Source organism: Scyliorhinus torazame, chromosome 13, assembly GCF_047496885.1.
Source record: "Scyliorhinus torazame isolate Kashiwa2021f chromosome 13, sScyTor2.1, whole genome shotgun sequence".
In the NCBI taxonomy this organism is placed as follows: Eukaryota; Metazoa; Chordata; class Chondrichthyes; order Carcharhiniformes; family Scyliorhinidae; genus Scyliorhinus; species Scyliorhinus torazame.
Genome location: NC_092719.1, coordinates 107229389 through 107256205, shown reverse-complemented (window position 1 = coordinate 107256205; position 26817 = coordinate 107229389). Strand labels below are relative to the sequence as shown.

General features: G+C 52.6%; 1 protein-coding gene across 1 annotated transcript in view; it reads right to left on the bottom strand.

The window, feature by feature from the left end:
• mst1 (macrophage stimulating 1) overlaps window positions 1-26817 on the bottom strand; it is a 261194-nt gene that overhangs the window by 40005 nt on the left and 194372 nt on the right. The window contains exons 12-13 of the mRNA XM_072472033.1: window positions 14803-14838; window positions 6887-7004 (exon numbers count right to left, since the gene is read on the bottom strand). Coding sequence (XP_072328134.1) covers window positions 6887-7004; window positions 14803-14838 — 154 coding nt within the window. The remainder of the gene's footprint in view (window positions 1-6886; window positions 7005-14802; window positions 14839-26817) is intronic.

Sequence of the window (26817 nt, the reverse complement as noted above, 5' to 3'; positions counted from 1 at the left end):
GAGCGAATAAGACCCCGAGGGTAAGGAGAGGGTTCCTGGAACGCAGTAGGGACCGAGGAGGGTTGGCTCTGCCAAATCTAGGGAGCTACTACTGGGCAGCAAATGTGGCGATGATCCGCAAGTGGGTTATGGAGGGAGAGGGGGCGGCATGGAAGAGGATGGAGATGGCAGCCTGTCCAGGATCGAGCCTGGGGGCGTTGGTGACGGTACCGCTGCCGCTCTCGCCGACAAAGTATACCACGAGCCCGGTGGTGGCGGCAACGTTAAGGATCTGGGGCCAGTGGAGACGGCACCGGGACGCAATGGGAGCATCGGTATGGTCCCCGATCAGAGGTAACCACCGGTTTGTTCCGGGGAAGATGGATGGGGGGTTCCAGAGCTGGCATCGGGCGGGGATTAGAAGAATGGGGTCCTGTTCATTGACGGGACGTTTGCGAGCTTAGGGGCACTGGAGGAGAAGTTCGAGTTACCCCCGGGAAATGCCTTTAGATATATGCAGGTGAGGGCTTTTGTGAGGAGACAGGTGAGGGAATTCCCGTTGCTCCCGGCACAAGAAATTCAAGACAGGGTGATCTCGGGTGCATGGGTCGGGGAGGGCAAGGTGTCGGCAATACACCAGGAGATGAAATAAGAGGGGGAAGCGCTGGTAGAAGAGTTGAAGGGTAAATGGGAGGAGGATCTGGGGGAGGAGATCGAGGAAGGTCTGTGGGCTGATGCCCTGGGTAGGATTAATTCCTCCTCCTCGTGTGCCAGGCTCAGCCTGATACAATTTAAGGTGGTTCACAGAGCTCACTTGATGGGGGGGAGGTTGAGCAGGTTCTTTGGCGTAGAGGACAGATGTGGAAGGTGCTCAGGGAGCCCGGCGAACCATGTCCATATGTTTTGGTCATGCCCGGCACTGGAGGGGTTCTGGAGAGGAGTGGCGGGAGCAATATCTCAGGTGGTGAAAGTCCGGGTCAAGCCAAGCTGGGGGCTAGCAATATTTGGAGTAGTGGACGAACCGGGAGTGCAGGAGGCGAAAGAGGCCGGCATTCTGGCCTTTGCGCCCCTAGTAGCCCGGCGAAGGATCTTGCTAATGTGGAAGGAGGCGAAGCCCCCCAGCGTGGAGGCCTGGATAAACAATATGGCTGGGTTCATAAAGTTGGAGAGGATTAAGTTCGCCTTGAGAGGGTCTGCGCAGGGGTTCTGCAGGCGGTGGCAGCCGTTCCTAGACTATCTCGCGGAGCGTTAGAGGAAGGTCGGTCAGCAGTAGCAGCAATCTGGGGGTGGGGTGGGGCGTCCGGAGGGGGGGGGGGGGGGGGGGGGGGTGGAGCTGCCTGGGGGGTGGATGAGCAAGAGATAACATGAAGAGTCGGGGAAACGGGCACGTACGGGAGAGAGCCAGTGTACAAAGCTATGTAAATATACTATTTTGCCATGTATATATCTTGCTCTGCGCAATTTCTCGTTTTTGTTGTTGTTTTTTTTGTTACGGGGGGGGGCGGGGCAGGGGGGTTATTGTTTGTAAGGGAGAAAAATTGTGTTAAAAACTTTAATAAATATATATATTTTTTAAAAGGATAGAAGACTGTGTCCCGGGGTGATAGGGGAAGACCAGACGGGGTTCGTTAAGGGTAAGCAGCTAACGGCCAATGTTAGAAGGCTCTTGAATGTAATCATGATGCCCCCAGAGGGAAAGGAGGTGGAGGGAGTGGCCGCAATGGACGCAGAGAAGGCCTTTGACCGGGTGGAATGGAACTATCTGTGGAGGTGTTCGGGCGGTTCGGGTTTGGACAGTTTCATCGACTGGGTCAGGCTGCTGTACCAGGCACCAGAGGCGAATGTTCGAACGAACCGGCTGACGTCGGGCTATTTTAGATTGCACCAGGGGACTAGACAGGGATGCCCCCTCTCTCCGTTGCTGTTCGCTCTGGCCGTTGAGCCACTGGCAATGGCGTTAAGAGCTTCCAGGGGCTGGTCCGGGGTGGGATGGAACACAGGGGGCGGGATTCTCCGAAATGGAGGCAGTGTCCGCGCTGTCGTGAACGTCGTCGCGTTTCACGACGGCGCGAAACAGGTGCGGGCACTACCGATTCTGCCCCCTACAGGGGGCCAGACCCGCGCTGGAGCGGTTCACGCCACTCCGGCCTCCCTTCCCCGCGCCAACTGGGCGGCGCGCCAACCCACACAGGCGCAGTGGTGCCGCCCATGCGCAGTGGTGCCGCGCCAACCCGCGAATGCGCAGGGAACTTCCTCAACGCGCCGGCCCCGACGCAACATGGCACGCGGGCTCAGGGGCCGGCTGTGTAACAAAATAGGGCCGGGGCTGGAGAGGCCAGCCCGCCGATCGGTGGGCCCCGATCGTGGGCCAGAACCCAGCGGAGGCCCCCCACAGTGAAGGAACCCCCCGACAGGCCGTCCCCCGGCCCTGCGCACAGAGTTCCCGCCGGCTGCGAGCAGGTGTGGATGGCGCCGGCGGGAATCTGCCGTTTCTGCGTGGCCGCTCGGCCCATCCAGGCTGGAGAATCGGCGGCACGGCCGCGGACAGCGGCCCGCGACCGGCGCCGCGCCAAACACGCCGGCGCAAATGGCGCCGCTTCTCAGAAAATCGTGTGCCGCGTCGGGGCGGCGTGGCGCGGTTGCGGTGATTCTTCCCGCTCCTACCGCCACGGGGCAACCCGGCGCGGGGCTCGGATAATCCTACCCAGGGTCTCGCTATACGCGACAAGCTGCTCCTGTATGTTTCCGACCCGTTAGAGGGGATGGGAGAGATCATGAGGATTTTAGGGGAATTTGGCCGTTTCTCGGGTTACAAATTGAACATGGGGAGATGTTTGCGATCCAGGCAAGCGGGCAGGAAAGGAGACTGGGAGAGCTGCCGTTCAGAGTGGTGGGTGGTAGTTTCCATTATTTAGGGATCCAGGTGGCACGAGACTGGGGGCTGTTACATAAACTAAACTTGACCCGGTTAGTGGAACAAATGAAAGAGGACTTCCGAAGGTGGGATATGCTCCCGTTATCACTGGCAGGGAGGGTACAGACAGTGAAAATGACGGTCTTCCCGAGATTCCTGTTTGTTTTTCAGTGTCTCCCCACCTTTATCCCAAAGGCCTTTTTCAAGCGGGTAAATAAGGTGATCTTCGGTTTTGTTTGGGTGGGTAAAACCCCGCGAGTGAAGAAGGTGATGCTGGAGTGGGGCCGGGGGGAGGATGGGCTGGCGCTGCCGAACTTTAGAAACTATTACTGGGCAGCAAATATAGCCATGATTAGGAAGTGGGTAGTGGGGGAAGGGTCAGTGTGGGAGCGAGTAGAGGCAGCATCTTGTAAGGACACGAGTATAGGGGCATTGATCATGGTACCTCTGCCTTTCTCGCCGGCCCGGTACTCCACAAGCCCGGTGGTAATGGCAGCACTGAGAGCCTGGGGGCAGTGGAGGAAACATGAGAGAGCGGAGGCAGCATCGGTTTGGGCTCCAATCTGTAGCAACCATCGGTTTGCCCCAGGGAAACTAGATGGAGAGTTTCGGGGATGGCAGAGAGCAGGGATCGGGAGGATGGGAGATTTGTTTATAGATGGGAGCTTCCCCGGTTTGAGGGAGTTAGAGGAGAAGTTTGAGTTGACGGGAGGGAATGGGGTTTATGGATCTGCAGATTCGGGATTTCTTGCGAAGGCAGGTTCCAAACTTCCCGCTCCTACCGCCACGTAGGATACAAGATAGGGTAATTTCTAGAGTATGGGTGGGAGAGGGGAAGGTCTCAGATATGTATAAAGAACTCATGGAGACAGAGGAAACACAGACAGAGGATCTGAAGCACAAATGGGAGGAGGAGTTAGGGGGAGAGATAGAGGCAGGTCTCTGGGCAAATGCATTAAGCAGGGTCAAGATGTCCACATCATGCGCCAGACTCAGCCTGATACAATTTAACGTCGTTCACCGGGCACACATGACGGTGGCCCGGATGAGCAAGCTTTTTGGGATAGAAGACAGGTATGCAAGGTGCGTGGGAGGGCCAGTGAACCATGTCCACATGTTTTGGGCATGTTCGAAGCTTAGGGAATCCTGGCAGGGGTTTGCAGTTGTCATGTCCACGGTGTTAAAAACAAGGGTGGCACCGAGTCCAGGGGTGGCGATCTTCAGAGTGTCTGAGGATCCGGGAGTCCAGGGGGCGAGAGAAGCTGACGTCTTGGCCATTGCCTCCTTGGTAGCCCGGAGACGGATATTGTTAGCATGGAGGGCCTGGAAGCCCCTGAAATCAGAGACCTGGGTCAATGACATGGCTGGCTTTCTCTGTCTTGAGAAAATCAAGTTCGCCCTGAGAGGGTCAATGCTAGGGTTCGTCTGGAGGTGGCAGCCGTTTGTTGACTTCAGAGAAAATTAACTGTTAACAGAGGGGGGGAGGGGGGGTTTAGTCTAGATCAGGCATTGTCAAACTCGGGGGCTCGACCCGCGGGTGGGTCGCGGGCGGGTGTCGGGAGGGTGTCGGAGCCGTCCGTCGCGGCGCTCCCGATCGCGCAAATCTGTGTGCAACAGCCGCAGTAGCCAGCTGTTAATAACAGCGCCGATGATCAGGCACGCATGCGCAGTGCGGCTGCTTTTTTTTTTGAACGGTTGGAGCTTTTTGTTTTACAAGTTTGTGGGAGTTTTATTCATTTATTTTATTCATTTAATTTTTATTTTTTTCATTTATTTTATTCATTTTTTTTTTTACAAGTTCAGGGGGGATTTATTTGATCACATTTTACAGGAACAAAATGCAGAACTTTGGACAGATGGAGACTCCATACTTTCCGACACCAGAAGGCTTCACCTTCATCCAACAGGTTCCATTGGAGGAGCCTGTAGAGGGCCAAAAGGACCCAAAACCATTGCCTCCATTTTTGGCAGCAGCAAACAAGGTAAGAGAAAATGGTGGGTCGCGCAGGTCGGCCGGCGTGGGTCGCAAAGGTCGGCCGGTGTGGGTTGCGAAGGTCGGCCTGGTTGGGTCCCGAAAGTTGGCCGGTTGGTAAAAATGGGTCCCCGGAAAAAAAGTTTGAAGAACACTGGTCTAGATTACTGTTCTAGAAAGGTGGGACCTGTGAGGGCGGTAGAGGATCTTTGCACTATGTTTATAGTTGTTTGTATATGGTTTACGGTTACTGTTATAAAATCACAAATGCCTTAATAAAATATTTTACAAATAAAAAGTCAAACACATTGCTGTGGATCTGGAGTCACATGTAGGCCAGACCAGGTAAGGTTGGCAGATTTCCTCCCATAAAGGATGTTGGGGGAACCAGATGGGTTTGTCTGAAAACAGAAGAAAATTTGAAAGCCCCCAGAAACAAAAAGAAAATAACAAAATGGGGTTCCTCAGCAGGTCTGACATCATCTGTGGAGAGAGAAGAGAGCTAATGTTTTGAGTCTGGATGACTTTTTATTAAAGATAGCAAAGCTTTAAACAAAATGGGGTTCATGATTAGAATCTAAAATTGTTGAACTCAGTGCTGAGTCTAGAAGGCTGTAAAGTCGTTAACCGAGAAATGAGGGGCTGTTTCGTGAGCTTCATTGAAACACTGCAGCAGGCCGAGGACAGAGAAATCAGCGTTGTTGTGAGACAGAGAATTAAAATGACAGGTGGCCAGGAACTAGAATCACACTTGCAAATTAAACAAAGATGTTCTGCAAATTTATTTTTGGTTTTCCAAATGTAGAGGAGACTGCTTTGGCAGCAGCAAATGCAAAATAGTAAATTGAAAGAAGTGCAAGCAAATCATTATTTTACCTGGAAGGAGTATTTGGAGTCTTGGAGGGTTAGAAGGCAGGACGTAAAATGGCAGGTGCTGCATCTCCTGAACTTGCATGCAAAGTGGCGTGGGAAGGTGAGGGTGCTTTCGGGCAGACTGAGGAATGGGTCAGGGTGTACTGGAGGGAATGGTCCCTATGGAACACCGAAAAGGAGAGGAGGCGAAGGTATGTTTGGTGGTGGCATCATGTGAGAGGTAGCAGAAATGGCAGAGGATGCTGCATGGATTCAAGCTGGAGTGGAAGGTGAGGACAAGGAAACCCAATCATTCCGGGAGCAGGAGGGAGAATTGAGAGCAGTTACACGGAAAATGGAACAGAAATAGTCGAGGGCCCTGTCGGCCACTGTGGTGGTGGGAGCCCAGGGAATCCTCAGTTGAGAAATAAGAAAACGTATCTGAAGTGCTTGCATCTTCGGAACTGATGCAACGGAGATGGAGAAATCGGGAGAATGGAATGGAGACCTTACAGGAAGCAGGATGTGAAGAGATTTTGTCAAGGGAGCTGTGGCAGTTAGTGGCCTTATAGTGAGTCAACCTAGCACAGAAATGGAGAGAGAAAAGTTGAGAAAGCAGGGGAAAATGTTAAAGATGGACCATGTGAAGAAAAGGAAAATGAAAGAAAAGTTGATGAAATTAAGCCCTCTCTCCGCACCTTCAATAAAAAATTAAAATGACACCTCTTTCGACGTCACTTAATGATGTTACACCGAGCTTGTTGCACTTAGAGAGATTGATCTTTAGTTCCTGTGTTAGATCATTGATTGGGTGGATATGGTGCAGCTGAATTGACCTGTTTTTATCTTCAGATTCCACTGAGGTTTCATGGCCTGAGGTTGTGGCGAACAGGCTAGGAACCTCAGGAGCTCATTCTAACACTTACCCGTGTGAGTCATATATTGGCAAGGTGGCAAGCTGCTTTAAAATTCAAGTGAGGGTTTCACCAGCCTGGGAAACTGTAGAAGCAGAGCTAGTGATTATAAAGGGACTGGACACTGTGAGGCTGGCATTCTTTTCTATTCACACAGAGAGCGTTGTCATTGTGTGACGGAGCACATAGTGCTTTGAGGGTGTAATTTATAACCCTGGAATCTGTCCCTTAGGTTACTGCCCTTGCTCACGTTACCTGTTGCGAAGGCTCACGGTCCAGGGGGAATTACCGGGTTGACCTCCTATTATCCGACTCTTTTTATTCGAAATTTCTCGGTCTTCCCGCCTTCCACAGGCGTCAAATGCAACGAACTCTGAAAAAGGATCAAAAACCAGCATCAATCACATAGTGCAGGCATTGCTTAGCGAGTGAACCTACCCAGTGGGGGCTCCCGTTGGCCCTTAACTTTGGCACACGAACCATGGAAACATCAGAAATAATGAGAAGCCCAGGAAAACTGACTCCTCCAATCTCCACAGACGAGAATAACACCCTAATATTAAAGGTAGTCATTATGGTGTAGAGCTGCACTCCGATATTAAGGTACAGTCTTGGTGGTGTAGGCCTACACCCTGATATTAAAGGTACAGTCATCGTGGTGTAGGCCTATGCCCTGATATTAAAGGTACAGTCACCGTGGTGTAGGCCTATGCCCTGATATTAAAGGTACAGTCACTGTGGTGTAGTGTTACACTCCGATATTAAAAGTACATTCATTGTGGTGTAGAGCTACACTCCGATATTAAAGGTACAGTCATTGTGGTGTAGGCCTACACCCTGATAGTAAAGGTAAAATTATCATGGTGTAGGACTAAATCCTGATATTAAAGGTACGGTCATTGTGGTATAGGACTACACCCTGATAGTAAAGGTACAGTCACCGTGGTGTAGGACTCTATTCAGATAGTAAAAGTACAGTCATTGTGGTGTAGAGAAACGCTCTGATATTAAAGATATAATCATTGTGGTGTAGGACTACACCCTGATATTAAAGGTACAGTCGTTGTGGTGTTTGAATAACCTGGATATTAAGAGTCCAGTCATTGTGTTGTAAGACTATAGTGTGGTAGTAAAGGTACAGTTATCGTGGTGTTGGTCTACATCTTAATATTAATAGTACAGTCAATATGGTGCAGGACTACACCCTGATATTAGATCTACACCCTGATATTAAAGTACAGTCATTATGGTGTAGGACTACACCCTGATATTAAAGGTACAGTCATTGTGGTTTAGGACTAACACTGATATCAAAGGTACAGTCATTGTGGTGTAGGACTACATCCTGATATTAAAGGTATAATCATTGTGGTGTAGACTTACACCCTGATATTAAAATACAGACATTATGGTGCAGGACTACGCCCAGATATTAAAGGTATAGTCAGTGTGATGTAGGACTAATGCTGCTATGAAACGTACAGTCATTGTTGTGTAGGATTACAAGATACTATTCCTGATTTCTATTGCTATTATTATTCCGGCTTGCATCATATGCCTCTTTTTTCTTCCTTATTTTATCATCCATATCTTTAGCCATCCAAGGTACTCTAGCTTTGGGTACCCCGTATTTAGTTCTCATGGGTACGTATCTAGCTTGCACCCTATTCATCTCTCCTTTGAAAGTCTCCCATTTTCCATCTACTGTTTTATCCACCAAAATGCGTGTCCAAGCAACCTGTTCTTGATCAATTTTTAGAACCCCAAAATTTGCCCTTTTCCAGTTTGGGATCTTAATCCTTGACTGATTTTTATCCTTTTCCAACTTAATATTGAATCGTATTATATTATGATCGCTACTTCCCAACGACTCCCCCACTCTGACACTCTTCACCTGTCCTGCCTAATTTCCTAGGACCAGATCAAGCACCGCTTGCTCCCTGGTAGGACTGGAAAGGTACTGTTGCAGGAAGTTCTCCTGCACACACTGCAGGAACTTCTCCCCTTCCGTGCCCCACACTCAACCCGTTTCCCAGTCTACCTTAGGGCAATTGAAATCCCCAACTATTACAGCACTACTTGCCCTGCATAATTGTCCAATAACTTTGAGCTACACTCAGCTTGTTTGGAAGAGAATGGGTGCAGCTGGGCGGATGAGCTGATTGGCCATGCAACTGCGGTACAGGAAGCCAATTAAATGGGGGGAGCTAAAAGGAATGTAGTGGTAACAGGGGACAGTATAGTGAGGAGGATTGATACTGTTCCATAAAGCAAAGAACAAGAAACCAGACAGCCATGTTTCATAGATTATCATAGAATTTACAGTGCAGAAGGAGGCCATTCAGCCCATCGAGTCTGCACCGGCTCACCGAGCACCCTACCCAAGGTCAACACCTCCACCCTATCCCCATAACCCAGTAACCCCACCCAACACTAAGGGCAATTTTGGACACTAAGGGCAATTTAGCATGGCCAATCCACCTAACCCGCACATCTTTGGACTGTGGGAGGAAACCGGAGCACCCGGAGGAAACCCACGCACACACGGGGAGGATGTGCAGACTCCGCACAGACAGTGACCCAAGCCAGAATCGAACCTGGGACCCTGGAGCTGTGAAGCAATTGTGCTATCCACAAGGCTATCGTGCTGCCCACCACGGTTCTGTATATTGGAGAGGACTGGAGAGGAACTTGCAGTGGGAGGGGAAGGATCATGGCCCATGTAGGTACCAATGACATAGGCAGCATGAGGAAGGAGGTTCTGCACAGTTCATATGAGGAGCAAGGCACCAAATTAAGAAGCAGAATCTCAAAGGTCATAATTTCTGGATTATTACCTGACCCATGTGCAAACGGGCATAGGATAAAACAGATTAGAAGATTGAGCACATGGCTTAAAGACTAATGAAGGGAAAATGGGTTCCAGTTTGTGGAGCACTGGCACCAGTACTGGGGAAAGTGGGGGCTGTACCATTGGAATGGTATATATCTGAACCGTGCTGTGGCTGGTGGTCTAGCAAGCTGCATAACTACAGAAGTAGAGAGAGTTCTGAACTAAATAGTTGGGGCAAGGGATCAAATTTGGGAAGATGTGGTAAATCAAAGAGTCGAGACAGGGCAAAGGAGAAAGGTACTAAAATGGAAGATTATAAACAGGTCTTGACAGGAAGAGATGGAGTACAAATCTAAGAGTAAATCAGCAGGCAAGGCCAGACTTTACAAAAATAATTTAAAAAAACAAAATTAAAGGCTCTGGATCCAACGACATTTAACATTGGAAACAAAACAGATGAACAAATAGCATATATAGAAATAAAGTATGATCCGATAGCTATTACAGAGACATGGCTACAGGATGACATAGATTGAGACCTAAATATTGAAGGGTATGTGACATTTAAGAAGGACAGGAAGTTATGAACAGGTGGAGGGGTGACTCTTAATTAATGATGATATTAACACATTGGAGAGGGGTGACCCAATTTCAGGAAACCAGGATGTAGAAGCAGTTTGGGTAGATTAGCAAAATTATAAAGGAAAGAAGTTTCTTGTGGGAACGGTGTACAGAGCCCCAGGTGTAACTATACAGTAGAATAGAGTATTAAGGAAGAGATAATTGGAACTTGTCTGAAAGCTAAAGTGATAATCATGGGTTTTAAATTTACATATAGACTGGAAAAAATCAAATGAGCAAAGGTAGCATAGGTGAGTTCATCAAATGTTAGTTTCTCAGAACAGCAAATTCTGGAGCCAACCAGAGGGCAGCACGGTAGCATTGTGGATAGCACAATTGCTTCACAGCTCCAGGGTCCCAGGTTCGATTCTGGCTTGGGTCACTGTCTGTGCGGAGTCTGCACATCCTCCCCGTGGGTTTCCTCCGGGTGCTCCGGTTTCCTCCCACAGTCCAAAGATGTGCAGGTTAGGTGGATTGGCCATGATAAATTGCCCTTAGTGTCCAAAATTGCCCTTAGTGTTGGGTGGGGTTACTGGGTTATGGGGATAGGGTGGAGGTGTTGACCTTGGGTAGGGTGCTCTTTCCAAGAGCCGGTGCAGACTCGATGGGCCAAATGGCCTCCTTCTGCACTGTAAATTCTATGATAATCTATGATAATCTATAGTAGGCAATGTTAGACTTGGTATTGTGCAATGAGATAGGAATAGTGAAGGTGCCCCCTCGGCAGCAGCGATCATAATATGATTGAATTTTACATTCAGTTTGAGGAAGGGATGAGTGTAACCAAGACACCATTTTAAACTTCAATTAGGGCAATAATGTGGGCATGAAAGCAGACCTAGCTAAAGTGATCTGGCAAATGAGGTATAGATCAATAGAGATGCAGTGGTAGACAATCAAAGGAATATTTCAGAATACACAGAATAGATACATTCCAATGAGACAGAAAAATTCCAAGGGGAGGTCCCACCATCTGTGATTAACTAAGAAAGCTAAAAGACATTTTCACACTTTAAAAAAAAACATAAAATTGTGCAAGGACAGGTGGCAGGACAGAAGATTGGACATAAGAACAGCAAAGAATGGCTTAAAGATGTAATGACTTAGACTTTGAGGTTGGCCAATTGGAATATGAGTTCCTTGATTAATGGCCCAATCAGGGAACCGCTTTCTCTGTACATAACAGGGAGTGTCAGATCCTCTGCAGTCCCAGTGTAGACAGCAAGCGGAATGCACCTGGTCGTACTGCTGTTGGTTTTGTTAATAAAAGGGATTCTGCCGAAGAGACTTCTGCCTCCGTGGATTTATTCCAAAAAGTTATAGAACATAGAACAGTACAGCACAGAACGGGCCCATCGGCCCTCGATGTTGTGCCGAGCATTGTCCGAAACCAAGATCAGGCTATCCCACTCCCTATCATTCTGGTGTGCTCCATGTGCCTATCCAATAACCGCTTGAAAGTTCCTAAAGTGTCCGACTCCACTATCTTAGCAGGCAGTCCATTCCACACCCTAACCACTCTCTGAGTAAAGAACCTACCTCGGACATCCCTCCTTTCTCTCCTACACTGAACCTTATAGTTATGCCCCCTTGTAACAGCTACATCCACACGAGGAAATAGTCTCTGTACGTCACTCTATCTATCCCCCTCATCATCTTATAAAACTCTATTAAGTCACCTCTCATCCTCCTCCGCTCCAAAGAGAAAAGCCCTCGCTCCCTCAACCTTTCCTCATAAGACCTACCCTCCAAACTAGGCAGCATCCTGGTAAATCTCCTTTGCACCCTTTCCAATGCTTCCACATCCTTCCTATAATGAGGTGACCAGAACTGCACACAATATTCCAAATGTGGTCTCACCAGGGTCATGTATAGTTGCAGCATAACCCCGCGACTCTTAAACTCAAGCCCCCTGTTAATAAACGCTAACACACTATAGGCCTTCTTCGCGGCTCTCTCCACTTGAGTGGCAACCTTCAGAGATCTGTGGACATGAACCCCAAGATCTCTCTGTTCCTCCACATTATTTGGGAAGGAAAGATTAGATTCTAAGAGAAAGCAAGCTAGAAATATAAAAACGGGTAGTAAGAGTTTCTATAGGTATTTAAATCAAAATGAGTCAACAGAGTGAGCATTGGCCCAACAGAAAGTGAATCTGGGGAGTTAATAAAGGAAAATAAGGAGATGGCAGATTAATTAAACAGCTATTTTGCTTTGCATCAATCTTCAATGTACACAGGTAACGTCCCAGAAATAGCTGCAAATCAGGAAATGAAAGGGAGGGAGGAAGTCAGAAAGATTACAATCCAGGAAAGTCGTATTGTATAAATTGTTGGGTCGGTGGGCTGAGAAGTCCTCGGGTCCTGATGGACTTCACCCTAGGATCTTAAAATACGTGGTTAGTGAGACAGTTGATGCATTGGTTTTGATTTCCCAAAATTCCATAGATTTGGGGAGGGCTCTATTAGATCGGAAGTTGAAAATATAGCTCCTTTATTCAAAAAAAGGGAGGGAGACAGATGGCAGGAAACTACAGGCCAGTTAGCCGAACATCTGTAATAGGGAAAATGTTAGAAGCTATTATTAAAGGCGGTATAGCAGGGCATTGGAAAAATTCACGGCAATCCGGTAGAGTCAACATGGTTTTGTGAAAAGGAAATCATGTTTACCTAATTAATCGGAGTTCTTTGAAGGAGTCACATGGGCTGTGGATAAAGGGGAACCGGTGGATGTACTGTACCTAGACTTCCAGAAGGTATTTAATAAGGTACTACATCAAAGGTTACTGTAGAAAATTAAAGCTCATGTGAAGGGGTTAACATACTGTCATGGATAGAAGATTGATTGGTTAACAAGAAACAGAGTTGGTGTAAATGGGTCTTCTTGTGGTTGGCAGGATGTACTAAGTGGTGTGCCACAGGATCAGTGCCAGGGCCTCAACTCTTCACAATTTATATCCTTGACTTGGGTGAAGATACTAAAGGGACAGTTGTTAAATTTTCTGATGACAGAAAGGTAGGGAGGAAAGTAAGTTGTGAAGAGGACATAAGGAGGCTACAAGGCAACATAGATAGGTTAGGTGAGTGGGAAGAGATCTGGCAAATGGAGTACAATGTGGGAAAATGAAATTGTCCATTTTGGCAGAAGAAAATAAAAAAGAAGCTTATTATCTAAATGGTGAGAGATTGCAGAGCTCCGAGGTACAGAGGGATCTGGTTGTCCTAGTTCATGAATCGCGAAAGGTTAGTATGCAGATACAGCAAGTAGTTAGAATGTTATGATTTATTGTGAGGGCAACTGATTATAAAAGTAAGGAGGTTATTCTTCAGATGTATGGAGAACATTTGGAGTACTGTGTTCAGGACTGGTCACCCTGTTTAAGAAAATATGTAAATGCATTAGAAGAATTTCAGAGGAGGTTTTCTAGTCTAATACCAGGAATGGATGGGTTGTTTTATGAGGTAAGGTTGGACAGGCCATGCTTGTATCTGCTGGAGTTTAGAAGTTTAAGAGGCGACTTGATTGAGGGGTTTTGATAGGGTGGATGTGGAGAGGATGTCTTCTCCTGTAGGAGAATCTAAAACTAGGGAGTCTGTGTTTAAAAATAAGAAGTCGCTAATTTCAGACCGAAGTGAGGAGAAATAGTTTCTCAGAGGGTCGTGAGTCTCTGGAACTCTCTATCTGAAAAGACAGTGGAAGCAGAGTCTCTGAATATTTTTAAGGCAGAGGTGGATAGATTCTTGATTCCATGTGGAATTCTCACCCCCACAACCCGAAGATTTGCAGGGTATGTAGATTGGCCACGCTAAATTGCCCCTTAATTGTGGGGGGGGGGAAATAGGGTACTTTAAATTTATTTAAAAACATATAGATTCTTGATTAACAAGAGGGTGAAAGGTTATTAAAGGATAGGCAGGAATGTGGGGTTGAAGTTACAATCAGAACAACCATGATCTTTTTGAATGGTGGAGCAGACTCAAGGGGCTGAGTGACCTGCTCCTGCTCCTAATTCATATGTTTGTGTGTGAGATGGACCATCTGAAGGGTGAAGGGGAACAGCAATTTGAAGTAAGGTTGATTACTTTATCCAATTCAAGGTGAGAGCAGGAAGTGGCAGCGATATAGTCATCAATGCACTTGGAAAAGGAGAGAGGGCAGGCCCTAGCTAGCAATGGAACAAGGTGGTGCAGTGCTTAGCACTGCTGCCTCATGGCGCCAAGGTCCCAGGTTCGATCCCGGCCCTGGGTCACTGTCCGTGTGGAGTTTGCACATTCTCCCCGTGTTTGCGTGGGTTTTGCCCCCACAACCCAAAGATGTGCAGGTTAGGTGGATTGGTCACGCTAAATTGCCCTTTTTAAAAAAGAAAGCAATGGAAGAAGGAATGTTCCACATGCCCCATTATAAGGCAAACATTATTAAGATCTTCCCTTCAATCAGGAGAAAGTATAAACTGGCTACTGACCTTCCTGACAGTGGCAGGTGTTCTTCCCTCTATCAAAACACAACACTCATTTTGAATTATTCAATTAAATCTTCCTGTGACGTTATCTGCTCTAAAGGGAAGAATCCCAGTTTTTCCCAGCTCCCCATTCATGCAAAAAAAATATAATTAAATTTGATCAGAGGAAGGATTGCTGGAAGATCAAAACCATCCAACATAACCACAGAGACAATTCTTTCTGCTTCTCTTTGCAAGTTTCTGTTTCTCCTCGTGTACCTGGATCTTCCTTGTTGGTCGGCTTGGCATGTCCTTCTGGAATTGAAACAGATGATAATTGCTCAATTAAAGGAGTGCAACTGGAAGTCAGCAGTCATTTTTGTTTGTTAAATCAGTTTGCAATTGTGGGGCTGCACGTGGCACAGTGGTCAGCACTGGGACTGCAGCGCTGAGGACCAGGGTTCAAATCCTGGCCCTGGGTCACTGTACGTGTGAAGTTTGCACATTCTCCCCGTGACAGCGTAGGTCTCACCCCCACAACCCAAAGATGTGCAGGTTAGGTGGATTGGCCATGCTAAATTGCCCCTTAATTGGAAAAAAACCCAATTGGGTAATCTAAATTTATATTTAAAAAAATCTCTTTGCAATTGCAATCCTGGAGGATTCCCATCCTTACATATCTAAGATGCGAGAGGATTTGGTAGATAGTGACCTTCCATCCTCCACCTGCAAATCACCAGTCACAGGTGCAGGAAAGAGGAAAGCAGAGCAGAGGATTGTGGCTTCAGGCCTCTGCCCCCTCCCACTTTCCCAGCTCATTCAAGGTCTTGAGGTCAACTATGTTCAGTCAGATAAGAGGCACCAACATCCAAATGAATACCGAGCCCACCCAGCTGATGTCCCATTGTGCAGATAATCTCCTGTGTCATTTGATTCAGCAATATACAATGCCAAACCTTTGTGCGTAATGTCAGTCACTACCTCTACCTCTGTGCTTGTAATACAAGACATCATCTCCACGTCTGTTCTCTGGGACACCATATCCATGCCTGTACGGTGGGACAGTATCTCTGCACTTCTAACATGAGGCACTTTCATTGTGCCTGTTCTAGCCGCCTCTATCACTGTGCCTGTTCTGTGGGACACTATCATTGTGCCTGTTCTCTGGGACACGGTACACTATCAGTGTGCCTGTTCCCTGGGACACTATCATTGTGCCTGTTCTCTGGGACACTGTCACTATGTCTGCTCTCTGGGGCACTGGCCCTGTGCCTGTTTCTGGGACACTGTCATTGTGCCTGTTCTCTGGGACACTGTCACTATGTCTGCTCTCTGGGGCACTGGCCCTGTGCCTGTTTCTGGGACACTGTCATTGTGCCTGTTCTCTGGGACACTGTCACTATGTCTGCTCTCTGGGGCACTGGCCCTGTGCCTGTTTCTGGGACACTATCATTGTGCCTGTTCTCTGAGGCACAATCACTGTGCCTGTTCTCTGGGGCACTATCATCACGCTTGTTCTCTGGGACACAATCACTATGCCTGTTCTGTGGCGAAATGAAGTTCAGGATGCTGTATCCTGCTCGCCTGTGGGTCATGCAGCAGAATCAGGAATTTTATTTTGACAAGCCAAAGGAGGCAAGTAATTTTATGAGAGACCATGAACTGGGGGGGACACTGAACTTTGGAGATGCCAGTATTGGGAATGTGGGTGTGTATGCAGGACAGATTGTTGTATTTACCATGTGTGGGTGTGGATTGGGTAAGTATGTTCAACTGTTTTGGGGAATTGCAGGTGAGGGATGGTAGAGGGGAAGGGGCAGTAGGCAGAAATGGAAGTGGTTGTGGCCGTGGAGAAAGCTTTCGATCGGGTAGAGTGGGCGTAGTTATTCAAGGTGCTGGATGGTTTGGGGTTTGGCAGGGCTCTTGTATAAGGTGAGTGTTTGGACTAACAGAGTAACATGGGTGCACAGGTGGAATGAGGCAGGGGTGTCCACTCTCCCCACTGCTCTTTGCCCTAGCGATTGAGCCCTTGGCAATGGCACTTGCGTTCTCGAGGGGATGGATGATACTGAGCTGGGGGAGAGGGGCCGAGCACAGAGTTTCTTTGTAGGCAGATGATCTCCAGTTGTATAGTTCAGACCCGGTCGGGAGCTTTGACAGGATCATGGGGATTCTGGGGGAGATTGGCCTCTTTTCGGGGTATAAGCTCAACATGGGGAAAAGTGAGATTTTCCAATTAATGCCGAGGGACAGGGAGGAGGTTGGGGAGGCTGCCATTTTGGTTGGTAGGGGCGAGTTTTCGTTACCGTGGGATACAGGTGGCACGGAGCTGGGCCCAACTGCGTAAGCTGAATTTGACACGGTTGGAGGAGGGAATGAAGTCAGACTTTAAGAGGTGGGAATTCTGGTTGACCGCCTCAAGGGTGGGTCAGGAGCCGTCTGCGTCAGAGTGAGGAGGATGCAGAGTAACCGGAATCTCTGCATAGTCCAGGTCAGGGACAACAGGAGGGCATGGCACTGGCGGAGGATCACGTAGCGAGCGCGGAACGAGATGAAGGGCACGCCGATTACGGCGCAGAATGGAACCATCCGGTAGACGAACCAGGAACGAGCGGGGGGCCACCTGCCAAAGAACCACAGCAGTTGCAGACCAGCCACCATCCGGAAGATGGACGCGGACGTTGTCATCTGGAGCCAGAGCAGGGAGATCAGCTGCACGGGCGCCATGAGCCGCCTTGTGCTGTGCACGAGACAGTTGCGTTCGTTGAAGGACCGGAACGTGGTCGAGGTCTGGGACATGAATGGACGACACCGTCGTCCTCAGGGTGCGACCTATGAGCAGCTGGGCTGCCGACAGGCCAGTGGACAGTGGGGCCAAGTGGTAGGCCAGCAGGGCGAGGTAGAAGTCGGATTCCGCATCGGCAGCCTTGCAGAGGAGCTGTTTGACGATGTGGATGCCCTTCTCCGCTTTGCCATTGGATTGGGGGTACAGGGGACTGGATGTCACATGCACAAAGTTGTACCTTCTGGCAAAGTTGGACCATTCCTGGCTCGCGAAGCAGAGGCCATTGTCCGACATCACAGTGAGTGGGATGCCGTGACGAGCAAAGGTGTCCTTACAGGCACGGATGACTGCAGACGATGTGATGTCGTGCAAACGTACCACCTCCAGGTAGTTTGAAAAATAGACTGCAATCAGAACATAGTCCCTGCCCAGCGCATGGAACAGGTCGATGCCGACCTTGGACCAAGGGGACGTGACCAACCCCTGGGGCTGTAGGTTCTCACGTGGTTGGGCCGGCTGGAACCGCTGACAGGTGGGACAGTTGAGCACTGTGTTGGCGATGTCGTCATTGATGCCAGGCCAGCACACTGCCTCTTGGGCCCGTCGGCGGCACTTCTCCATGCCAAGATGGCCCTCGTGTAGCTGTTCCAAGACAAGCTGGCGCATGCTGTGCGGGATAACAATGCGGTCCAGCTTCAGGAGGACACCATCGACTACCGCCAGATCGTCTCTGGTTGTAGAACTGCGGGCATTGGCCCTTGAGCCACCTGTCTGTTAGGTGGCGCATGACACGCTGTAGCAGGGGGTCAGCCGCAGTCTCGCGGCGAATTTGGACGAGGAGTTCATCCGTGGCCGGTAGATTGGAGGCCACGAAGGCCACACGGGCGTCAACCTGGCAGACGAATCCCGCTGGGTCACACGGGGTGTTGACTGCCCTGGACAGAGCATCGGCTATGATCAGGTCTTTGCCCGGGGTGTATACGAGCTGGAAGTCGTATCGCCGGAGTTTGAGCAGAATGCGCTGGAGGCGAGGCGTCATGTCGTTCAAGTCTTTTTGTATTATATTGACCAGCGGGCGATGGTTCTGTCCATTCGCTCTCATGGGCAGGAAACAATTGGAAGTCTGTCGTCTTCCTGACCAGGTTCCTGAGAGCTGTGGTATGAGAGGCGAGGCTAGGGATGAACTTCCCTCGGAAGTTGACCTTGCCCAGAAATCGGAGGACCGCCTTCTTGTCCTCTGGCTTTTTCATGGCTGTGATGGCAGCCACCTTGTCCGCATCCAGCCGCACACTCAACTGGGAGATGTGGTCCCCTGGGAACTTGAGTTCCGTCTGGCCGAAGGAGCATTTGGCTCTGTTGAGGCGTAGGCCCTGCTCCCGTATGCGTTTGAACACGCGCTGGAGGCGACTGATATGCTCCTGCGGGGTGGTGGACCAAATGATTATGTCGTCGACATAGGCGCGAACACCTTCCATAATTTGTTCCATGATCCTGTGGAACACTTCTGACGCTGATATGATCCCAAACGGCATCCTGTTGTAACAATATCTGCCAAAAGGGGTGTTAAAGGTACACAGTTTCCTGCTGGATCTGTCTAGTTGAATTTGCCAGAATCCTTTCGAGGCGTCAAGTTTGGTGAAGACCTTGGCCCGACCAATCTCGCATGTGATCTCTTCGCGCTTGGAGATTGGGTAATGCTCCCTCATTATGTTGCGATTCAGATCCTTTGGATCAATGCAGATTCCGAGCTCGCCGGAAGGCTTCTTTACGCACACCATGGAACTGACCCAGCCGGTTGGTTCCGTAACTCTGGAGATCACTCCTTGGTCTTGGAGGTCCTGCAGCTGCTGCTTGAGGCGGTCCTTGAGGGGTGCTGGGACTCTGCGAGGTGCATGCACCACAGGCGTGGCGTTCTGTTTGAGTAGGATCTTGTAAGTATATGGGGGCGTGCCCATGCAAAGAACAAACAAAGAACAAAGAAATGTACAGCACAGGAACAGGCCCTTCGGCCCTCCAAGCCCGTGCCGACCATGCTGCACGACTAAACTACAATCTTCTACACTTCCTGGGTCCGTATCCCTCTATTCCCATCCTATTCATGTATTTGTCAAGATGCCCCTTAAATGTCACTATCGTCCCTGCTTCCACCACCTCCTCCGGTAGCGAGTTCCAGGCACCCACTACCCTCTGCGTAAAAAACTTGCCTCGTACATCTACTCTAAACCTTGCAGGCTGTGAGCTCTGTGCTCCTAGCTAGCTGCTACTCGAATGAGCGGGAACTCTGATGCCCCCTGTCTTTATAGTGCGTGTGCTCTCACTGGTGATTGGCTGCGATGTTGTGTGTGTTGATTGGTCCCACTGTGTGTCCATCAGTGTGTGGCTGCACCATGATATACTGGTGCATATTATGTCACAGGGGGCCAGCACGGCGCTGGAGCGGTTCACGCCTCCCTTCCCAGCGCCAAATGCGCGCCGCGCCAACCCGCGCATGTGCGGGGGACTTCTTCAGCGGGCCGGCCCCGACGCAACATGACGCAACAAAGTAGGCCCGGGGGGGAAAAGCTGGCCCGCCGGTTGGTGGGCCCCGATCGCAGGCCAGACCCCATCGGAGGGCTCCCCTGGGGTCGGAGCCCCCCTCCCCCTCCCTCCCACAGGCCGCCCCCGACCCTTCGCGCAGAGTTCCCGCCGGCAGTGACCTCGGGTGAACGGCGCCGGCCGGACTCTGCTTTCTCCACCCGGCCGCTCAGCCCATCCGGGCCGGAGAATTGGCGGCCCCGCCGCAGACAGCGACCCGCGACCGGCACCGCACCAACCGCGCCGGCACAAATGGCACCGATTCTCAGCACCTCGGAGAATTGCACGCCAGCGTCGGGGCGCGATTGCGGCGATTCTCCGGTCCGGCGCGGTGCTGGGAGAATCCCGCCCATAATGTCAAAGAATAGGGGGTAACAGTAGCTTTGAGTCCGGAGGTGGCAAGTATTCGACTGCCGGAGCATCTGGGAGTGCAGGGAGAGAGACGCCGCTGTAATGGCCTTTGCCTCACTGATAGCCCGGAGACGGATTATGTTGTGTTGGCGGGACCCGGAGCCGCTGGGTGCAGGGATACGGGTGAGCGATTTGGCAGAGTTTCTGCACTTCGAGAAAACCGAGTTCGCCATTAGAGGTACAGACTAGGGTTTCACCTCGAGGTGGAAGCTGTTCATCGACTTATTGAGTTGTCACGAGGGGCGGTTTTCAATTTTCTGTTTGGGCTGGTAGTCTGGGTTAAAAGCTAAAAAATGGTGGGGGCAGGTGCCGGGATGGCGGCAGGTAGAGCGGGGTGGGTGAGGGGGAGGGTGGTGGCGGGGGGGGGTGGGGGGGGGGGTGTAATGGAATACTCTCCACTTGCCTGGATGAGTGCAGCTCCAACAACACTCAAGAAGCTCAACACCATCCAGGACAAAGCAGCCCCCGATTGATTGGCAATCTTCCACAAAGGTTCACTCCCCCCACCAGCGATGCACGGTGGCAACCGTGTACCATCTACAAGATGCATTGCAGGAACTGACTAAGGCTCCTTAGACAGTACCTGCCAAACCCACGACCTCTACCATCTCGAAGAACAAGAGCAGCAGACACTTGGGAAGACAGAAGGTCCCCTCCAAGTTACTCCCTCACCCTGATTTAGAAATATATTGCCGTTCCTTCACTGACACTGGGTCAAAATCATGGAACTCCCTTCCTAACAGCACTGTGGGTGTACCTACAACACATGGACTTCAGCAGTTCAAGAAGGCAGCTTACCACCACTTTTCTCAAGGGCAACTAGGAATAGGCGATAACTGATAGCCGATCCAGCGATGCCTACATCCCATGAATGAGTTTTTAAAAAATTTATGTTCCAATTTACCAACAAGCAAACCATGAGTAGCCACCCGGCAAACGATAATGGAAAGATGGGAACATGGTGCAAAGTTATTTACAGAATTGTTACAGTGCAGGAAGACATTCAGCCCATTGTGTCCTTCAAATGTGCAATTCTCCCATATCGCACAAGACAGCCTCACAAAGCCTAAACACATCAAACCACACATGGAGACATCCATTTTTTCAGCAATTGTGAACAGTGTTATTGCAAAGCCTGCTAGTATGCCCAGATTATAGTTGCAATGATCATCGATCCCAGGCCTGCAGCTGTGTGTCTGCATTGTGTGACACAGGGGGCGAAATTCTCCGGTATCGGCGCGATGTCCGCCGACCGGGGCCCAAAACGGCGCAAATCAGTCGGGCATCGCGCCGCCCCAAAGGTGCGGAATCCTCCGCATCTTTGGGGGCCGAGCCCCAACCTTAAGGGGCTAGGCCCGCGCCGGACTAATTTCCGCCCCGCCAGCTGTCGGAAAAGGCCTTTGGTGCCCCGCCAGCTGGCGCGGAAATGACATCTCCAGGCCGCGCATGCGCGGGAGCATTAGCGGCCGCTCACGGCATCCCCGCGCATGCACTGTGGAGGGAGTCTCTTCCGCCTCCGCCATGGTGGAGACCGTGGCGAAGGCGGAAGGAAAAGAGTGCCCCCACGGCACAGGCCCGCCCGCGGATCGGTGGGCCCCGATCGTGGGCCAGGCCACTGTGGGGGCACCCCCCGGGGCCAGATCGCCCCGCGCCCCCCCCAGGACCCCCGGAGCCCACCCGCGCCGCCTTGTCCCGCCGGTAAGGTAGGTGGTTTAATCTACGCCGGCGGGACAGGCATTCTAGCAGCGGGACTTTGGCCCGTCCGGGCCGGAGAATCGTGGGGGGGCGTGGGGGGGGGGGGGGGGGCTGCCAACCGGCGCGGCGTGATTCCCGCCCCCGCCGAATATCCGGTGCTGGAGAATTTGGCAACCGGAAGGGGGCGGGATTCACGTCAGCCCCCGGTGATTCTCCGATCCGGCGGGGGGTCGGGGAATCTCGCCCCCGATCTGCATCTGTAATGTATAACACTCTCTGTAATGTGTGACATTATCTCTGTAATGTGTGACACTATCTCTGTAATGTGTGACACTATCTCTGTAATGTGTAACATTCTGTAATGTGTGACACTATCTCTGTAATGTGTAACACTCTCTGTAATGTGTGACACTATCTCTGAAATGTGTGACACTATCTCTGAAATGTGTGACACTATCTCTGTAATGTGTAACATTCTGTAATGTGTGACACTATCTCTGTAATGTGTAACACTCTCTGTAATGTGTGACACTATCTCTGAAATGTGTGACACTATCTCTGTAATGTGTGACACTATCTCTGGAATGTGTAACATTCTCTGGAATGTGCAACACTATCTCAGAAATTTGCGGACACTGGGCGTCATTCTCCGACCCCCCAGAGGGTCGGAGAATGGCCGTTGGCCGCCGTGAATCCCGCCGGTTGCCGAAGTCTCCGAAGGGAGAAAAGTCGGCGGGGCGTTAATGTCGCCGCTGCCGCGGAGAATGTCACGGATCTGCGCAAGGCAGCCGATTTTCAGCCTGCCGATATTCTCCCTTCCGGATGGGCCGAAGTCCCGTCGACGTGATGACCGTTCACGTCGACGTAAATTAAACCTCCTTTTCATCGGCGTGACCCGGTGCTCCAGACTCACGCCGACCAGCGTGGAGGTGAGTGACGGCCTGGGGGGTTGGCTCTGGGCAGGCGATGGCGTGGCCGCAGTCTGAATGCGTGAGGAGAGGTGTGTCTCGGCTTGTGTGTGTGTGTGTGCGGCGGGGGGGGGGGGGGGGTGAGCGGTGGTTAGAGTAGGCTGGGCTCCGGGGGAGTGCCGGGAGGGGGTCCGTGCCGGGGTGGAGGTTGGTAGGGGGGTCCGTGCCGGGGTGGAGGCTGGGGGGGGGTCCGTGCCGTGCTGGGGTGGAGGTTGGGGGGGGTCCGTGCCGGGGTGGAGGTTGGGGGGGGTCCGTGCCGGGGTGGAGGTTGGGGGGGGTCCGTGCCGTGCCGGGGTGAGGTTGTGGGGGGGTCCGTGCCGGGGTGGAGGTTGGGGGGGGTCCGTGCTGGGGTGGAGGTTGGGGGGGGGGGTCCGTGCCGGGGTGGAGGTTGGGGGGGGGGGGTCCGTGCCGGGGTGGAGGTTGGGGGGGGGGTCCGTGCCGTGCCGGGGTGAGGTTGGGGGGGGGGGGTCCGTGCCGGGGTGGAGGTTTGGGGGCGGGGGGTCCGTGCCGGGGTGGAGGTTGGGGGTTGGGGAGGGGGTCCGTGCCGGGGTGGGTGATGGGAGGGCAAATGAGTTGTTCCACCTGGCCAGGTGCCAGCCTCCAACAGTTGGACCCATGCGGTCCATGCCACCTGGCTGGGGGGAGGAGGGGATATGGGCAATGATGACAAGTCGTCGTTCCCCTCCCCCCCACCAGGCCGTCACGTTTTCAGATCATCCAGCGATGTTGGCCGCCGTGGTGGCAGCCGCTCATGTCTATGTTGCCCTGGATGAGGACGAGGAGGAGGAGCGTGCCAGAGAGGCGGCGCAGGCTGCCGCAGAGGGGCAGGCGGCAGCCGCCCAGGCTGGAGGAACACCTGACCGACAGGACGAGGAGGGGGAGGAGGACGTCGCGGCCCCACGGCAACGGAGGCACCCGAGGGCGCCCCGTGTGTACCGGCCCCGGCAGTCATACCAGGACCTCACGGACCGGGAATGCAGGAGGAGACTCCGGATGAGCCGGGAAACCGTGGCACACATCTGCCACCTGCTGGCACACCTGTCACCGCGTGGCACTGGCGGGGGACACCCTCTCCCCGTGTCCGTCAAGGTTACGGTGGCCCTGAACTTTTATGCAACGGGGTCATTCCAGGCACCGAGTGGGGACCTGTCCGGCATATCGCAGACTTCGGTGCACCGGTGCATCCGGGCAGTGACAGGTGCCCTATATGCCATGGCGCACCGCTACATCCGCTTCCCCCGTGGACCGGGCCAGCCAAGATGCCCGGGCCGTGGGCTTCTCTGCCGTGGCCGGGTGCCCCATGGTCCAGGGCGCGATCGATGGGATGCACGTCGCCGTGCGGCCACCTGCAGATAACAGGGCCATGTTCACTAATAGGAAGGGGACCTATTTGATGAACGTACAGGTGGTCTGCGACCACCGCATGATGATCCTGCACGTCTGCGCCCGTCACCCAGGCAGTGTACACGACTCATTCGTGTTGTCGCGGTCATCCATCCCCGGCATGTACGAGGGACGCCATCCCCGGCTGAGGGGCTGATTGCTGGGCGACAGGGGCTACCCATTGTGATCGTGGCTGATGACGCCTATACGGAGGCCACGCAATGAGGCGGAGAACCGCTACAATGATGCCCATGTAGCGACAAGGGGAGTGATCGAGAGGTGCTTTGGCGTGCTGAAGATGCGTTTCAGGTGCCTGGACCTCTCTGGGGGCGCCCTCCAGTATCGGTCAGATAGGGTCGGCCACATCATTGTGGTGTGCTGCGTCCTGCACAACATAGCCCAGCAGAGGGGCGATGTGCCGCAGGCAGAGGAGGGCGGAGTGGAGGAGCAGCAGGAAGAGGCGCAGTCCTCCCGAGATGAGGGGGATGGGGGCAATGGTCAGGGCAGACGGGGTAGACACAGGCGGGTGGCTGTCCACCGTTACCGGCTGGCCCAGCGGGCACGGGACAGACTGATAGACGCCCGCTTCACTGACTAGATGGGCCTGGGAATCGGGTAGTATGGCCACAGACCGCACACCATGGCAACAGCCGACCACCCACACCCCCCCACCCATCCACCCACCCAGCACCCTCACCCCCCCTCCCCAACCCCACCCACCCCACCCGCATGCACACCACCACCCCCATTGCCGATCCACCTGCGGCACAACGGGCCGGGCTCACACAGTTGCGGGTGGACGCGTGTCTATTGCAGGCCATGGAGGATGATGACAACCCGCCCTGCGATGAGCTCCTGGCTCTACATCGTTGGACTATGTCTGACCCATGGCCACAGTACCACCATCCACCCGGACTATCCCTGCATGCGGCTGTGACACTGCAGCGCACGGTCCCGTCCTCTGCCCGGGGGATGTTGATGGCGGCCCAGGGGGAAGGGGGCAGACTCACCTGGGGCTGAGGTAAGACCACCCCTCACACACACACACTTGCGCTCAACGTACATGACACCCCCGCACGCTTTGGACAGAGCACAAAGGCAGCTTCGGTAGGTGTAACATTGACTTCAATAACCAAAGGAGTTCATGCACGTGCCCTAGCCCCTAAAACTCATCTGTGCCCTGCACCCGTGCCAACTTACTCAGTGTCTAATTGTTTGGCCTTACGGGCCCTTTGACTACGTCTACGTGGTTCCCCAGACGGTACAGCAGAACTGGAGGTGGACTCCTGTGATTCCTGCCCTCTGACACTGGATCCCTTTGGCGGCCGTTTCCTGGGGCGTCCTGGCCTAGATGGGCCAGGCTGCGGCCCGGGCAACTGGGATGGCGAGCTGCCAGCCTGTCCTGCCCGTTGCCCACCCGATGCACCTGGGACGGAAGGGGGGGAGTCCGAGGTGTCGCGGTGTACCGGGACCTCCCCTACAGAGGGAGCCGGGACGGACCACACCACCTCCTCCTCCCTCGGGGTGCCCGATGGCCCCCAGGCCTCTACATGGGTGGGGGATGCGAACGGACTGGCCATCCGACGCCCCCCCCCGACATCTGGCGCTGCCAGTCCTGGAGGCCCGTGCTGGTATCGACAGGGGTCTGCAGGTTTGCAGCCATGGAGCCTAGGGGGTTGGCAAACCCTGTCTGTGACAGTGCGACGCCGGCTCGCACATGGCCACTGGCGCCAATGCCCTCAGCGATGGCCTGCAGAGACTGGGCCATGGCCTGCTGAGACTGGGCCATGGCCTGCAGAGACTGGGCTATGGCGTTGAGCGCCTCTGCCATCTGGCGCTGGCACTGGCTCATGGCCTCCTGTGAGAGGGCAGCCATTTCCTGGGCCACAGACGCCGCCTGCACGGAAGGCCCCAGGCCTCGCAAACCGTTCCCCATGTCTGACACCGTCGCACCCATTGCCTCCACCGCGGACGCCACCCATGCGGTGTCGGCCTGGGTGGCACGCATGACCGGCACCACTCCCAGCTCCTGGACGCGGGTGGACTCCTCCACCTGCGACCGCAGCCGCCGCAAGCCGCCCGTCACCCTCTTCGCTCGTCTCCGGGTCGGTGGTTGCATCGGACCTATGTGTGAGTGTGGTAACTGCAGGAACCCGGGATCCATCTGGGCGGCAGATGTTCGCTTGGGCTGGGCTGCCCTCCGACCGCCCGGTCCCTCTGCTGCTCCTACCTCCACCTGCTGTACCGGGACGGCTGTGTTGTGCGCACCAGTGAGTGTACCAGACGCCTCATCACTAAAGTGCCCAACCGTGGTGAGTGTTTCTGCGATGGTGGAGGGTGTTGGTGACAGCAGTGGCGTTGTGTCGTGCTCTTCGTCCCACTCTGAGTCCATGGCACTTTGGGGTGGGGGTTCGTCTCCACCCATCCACTCTGAGTCACTGTCCGGTATTTCGTCTTCCTGGGTAGTGCTGTCCCGGG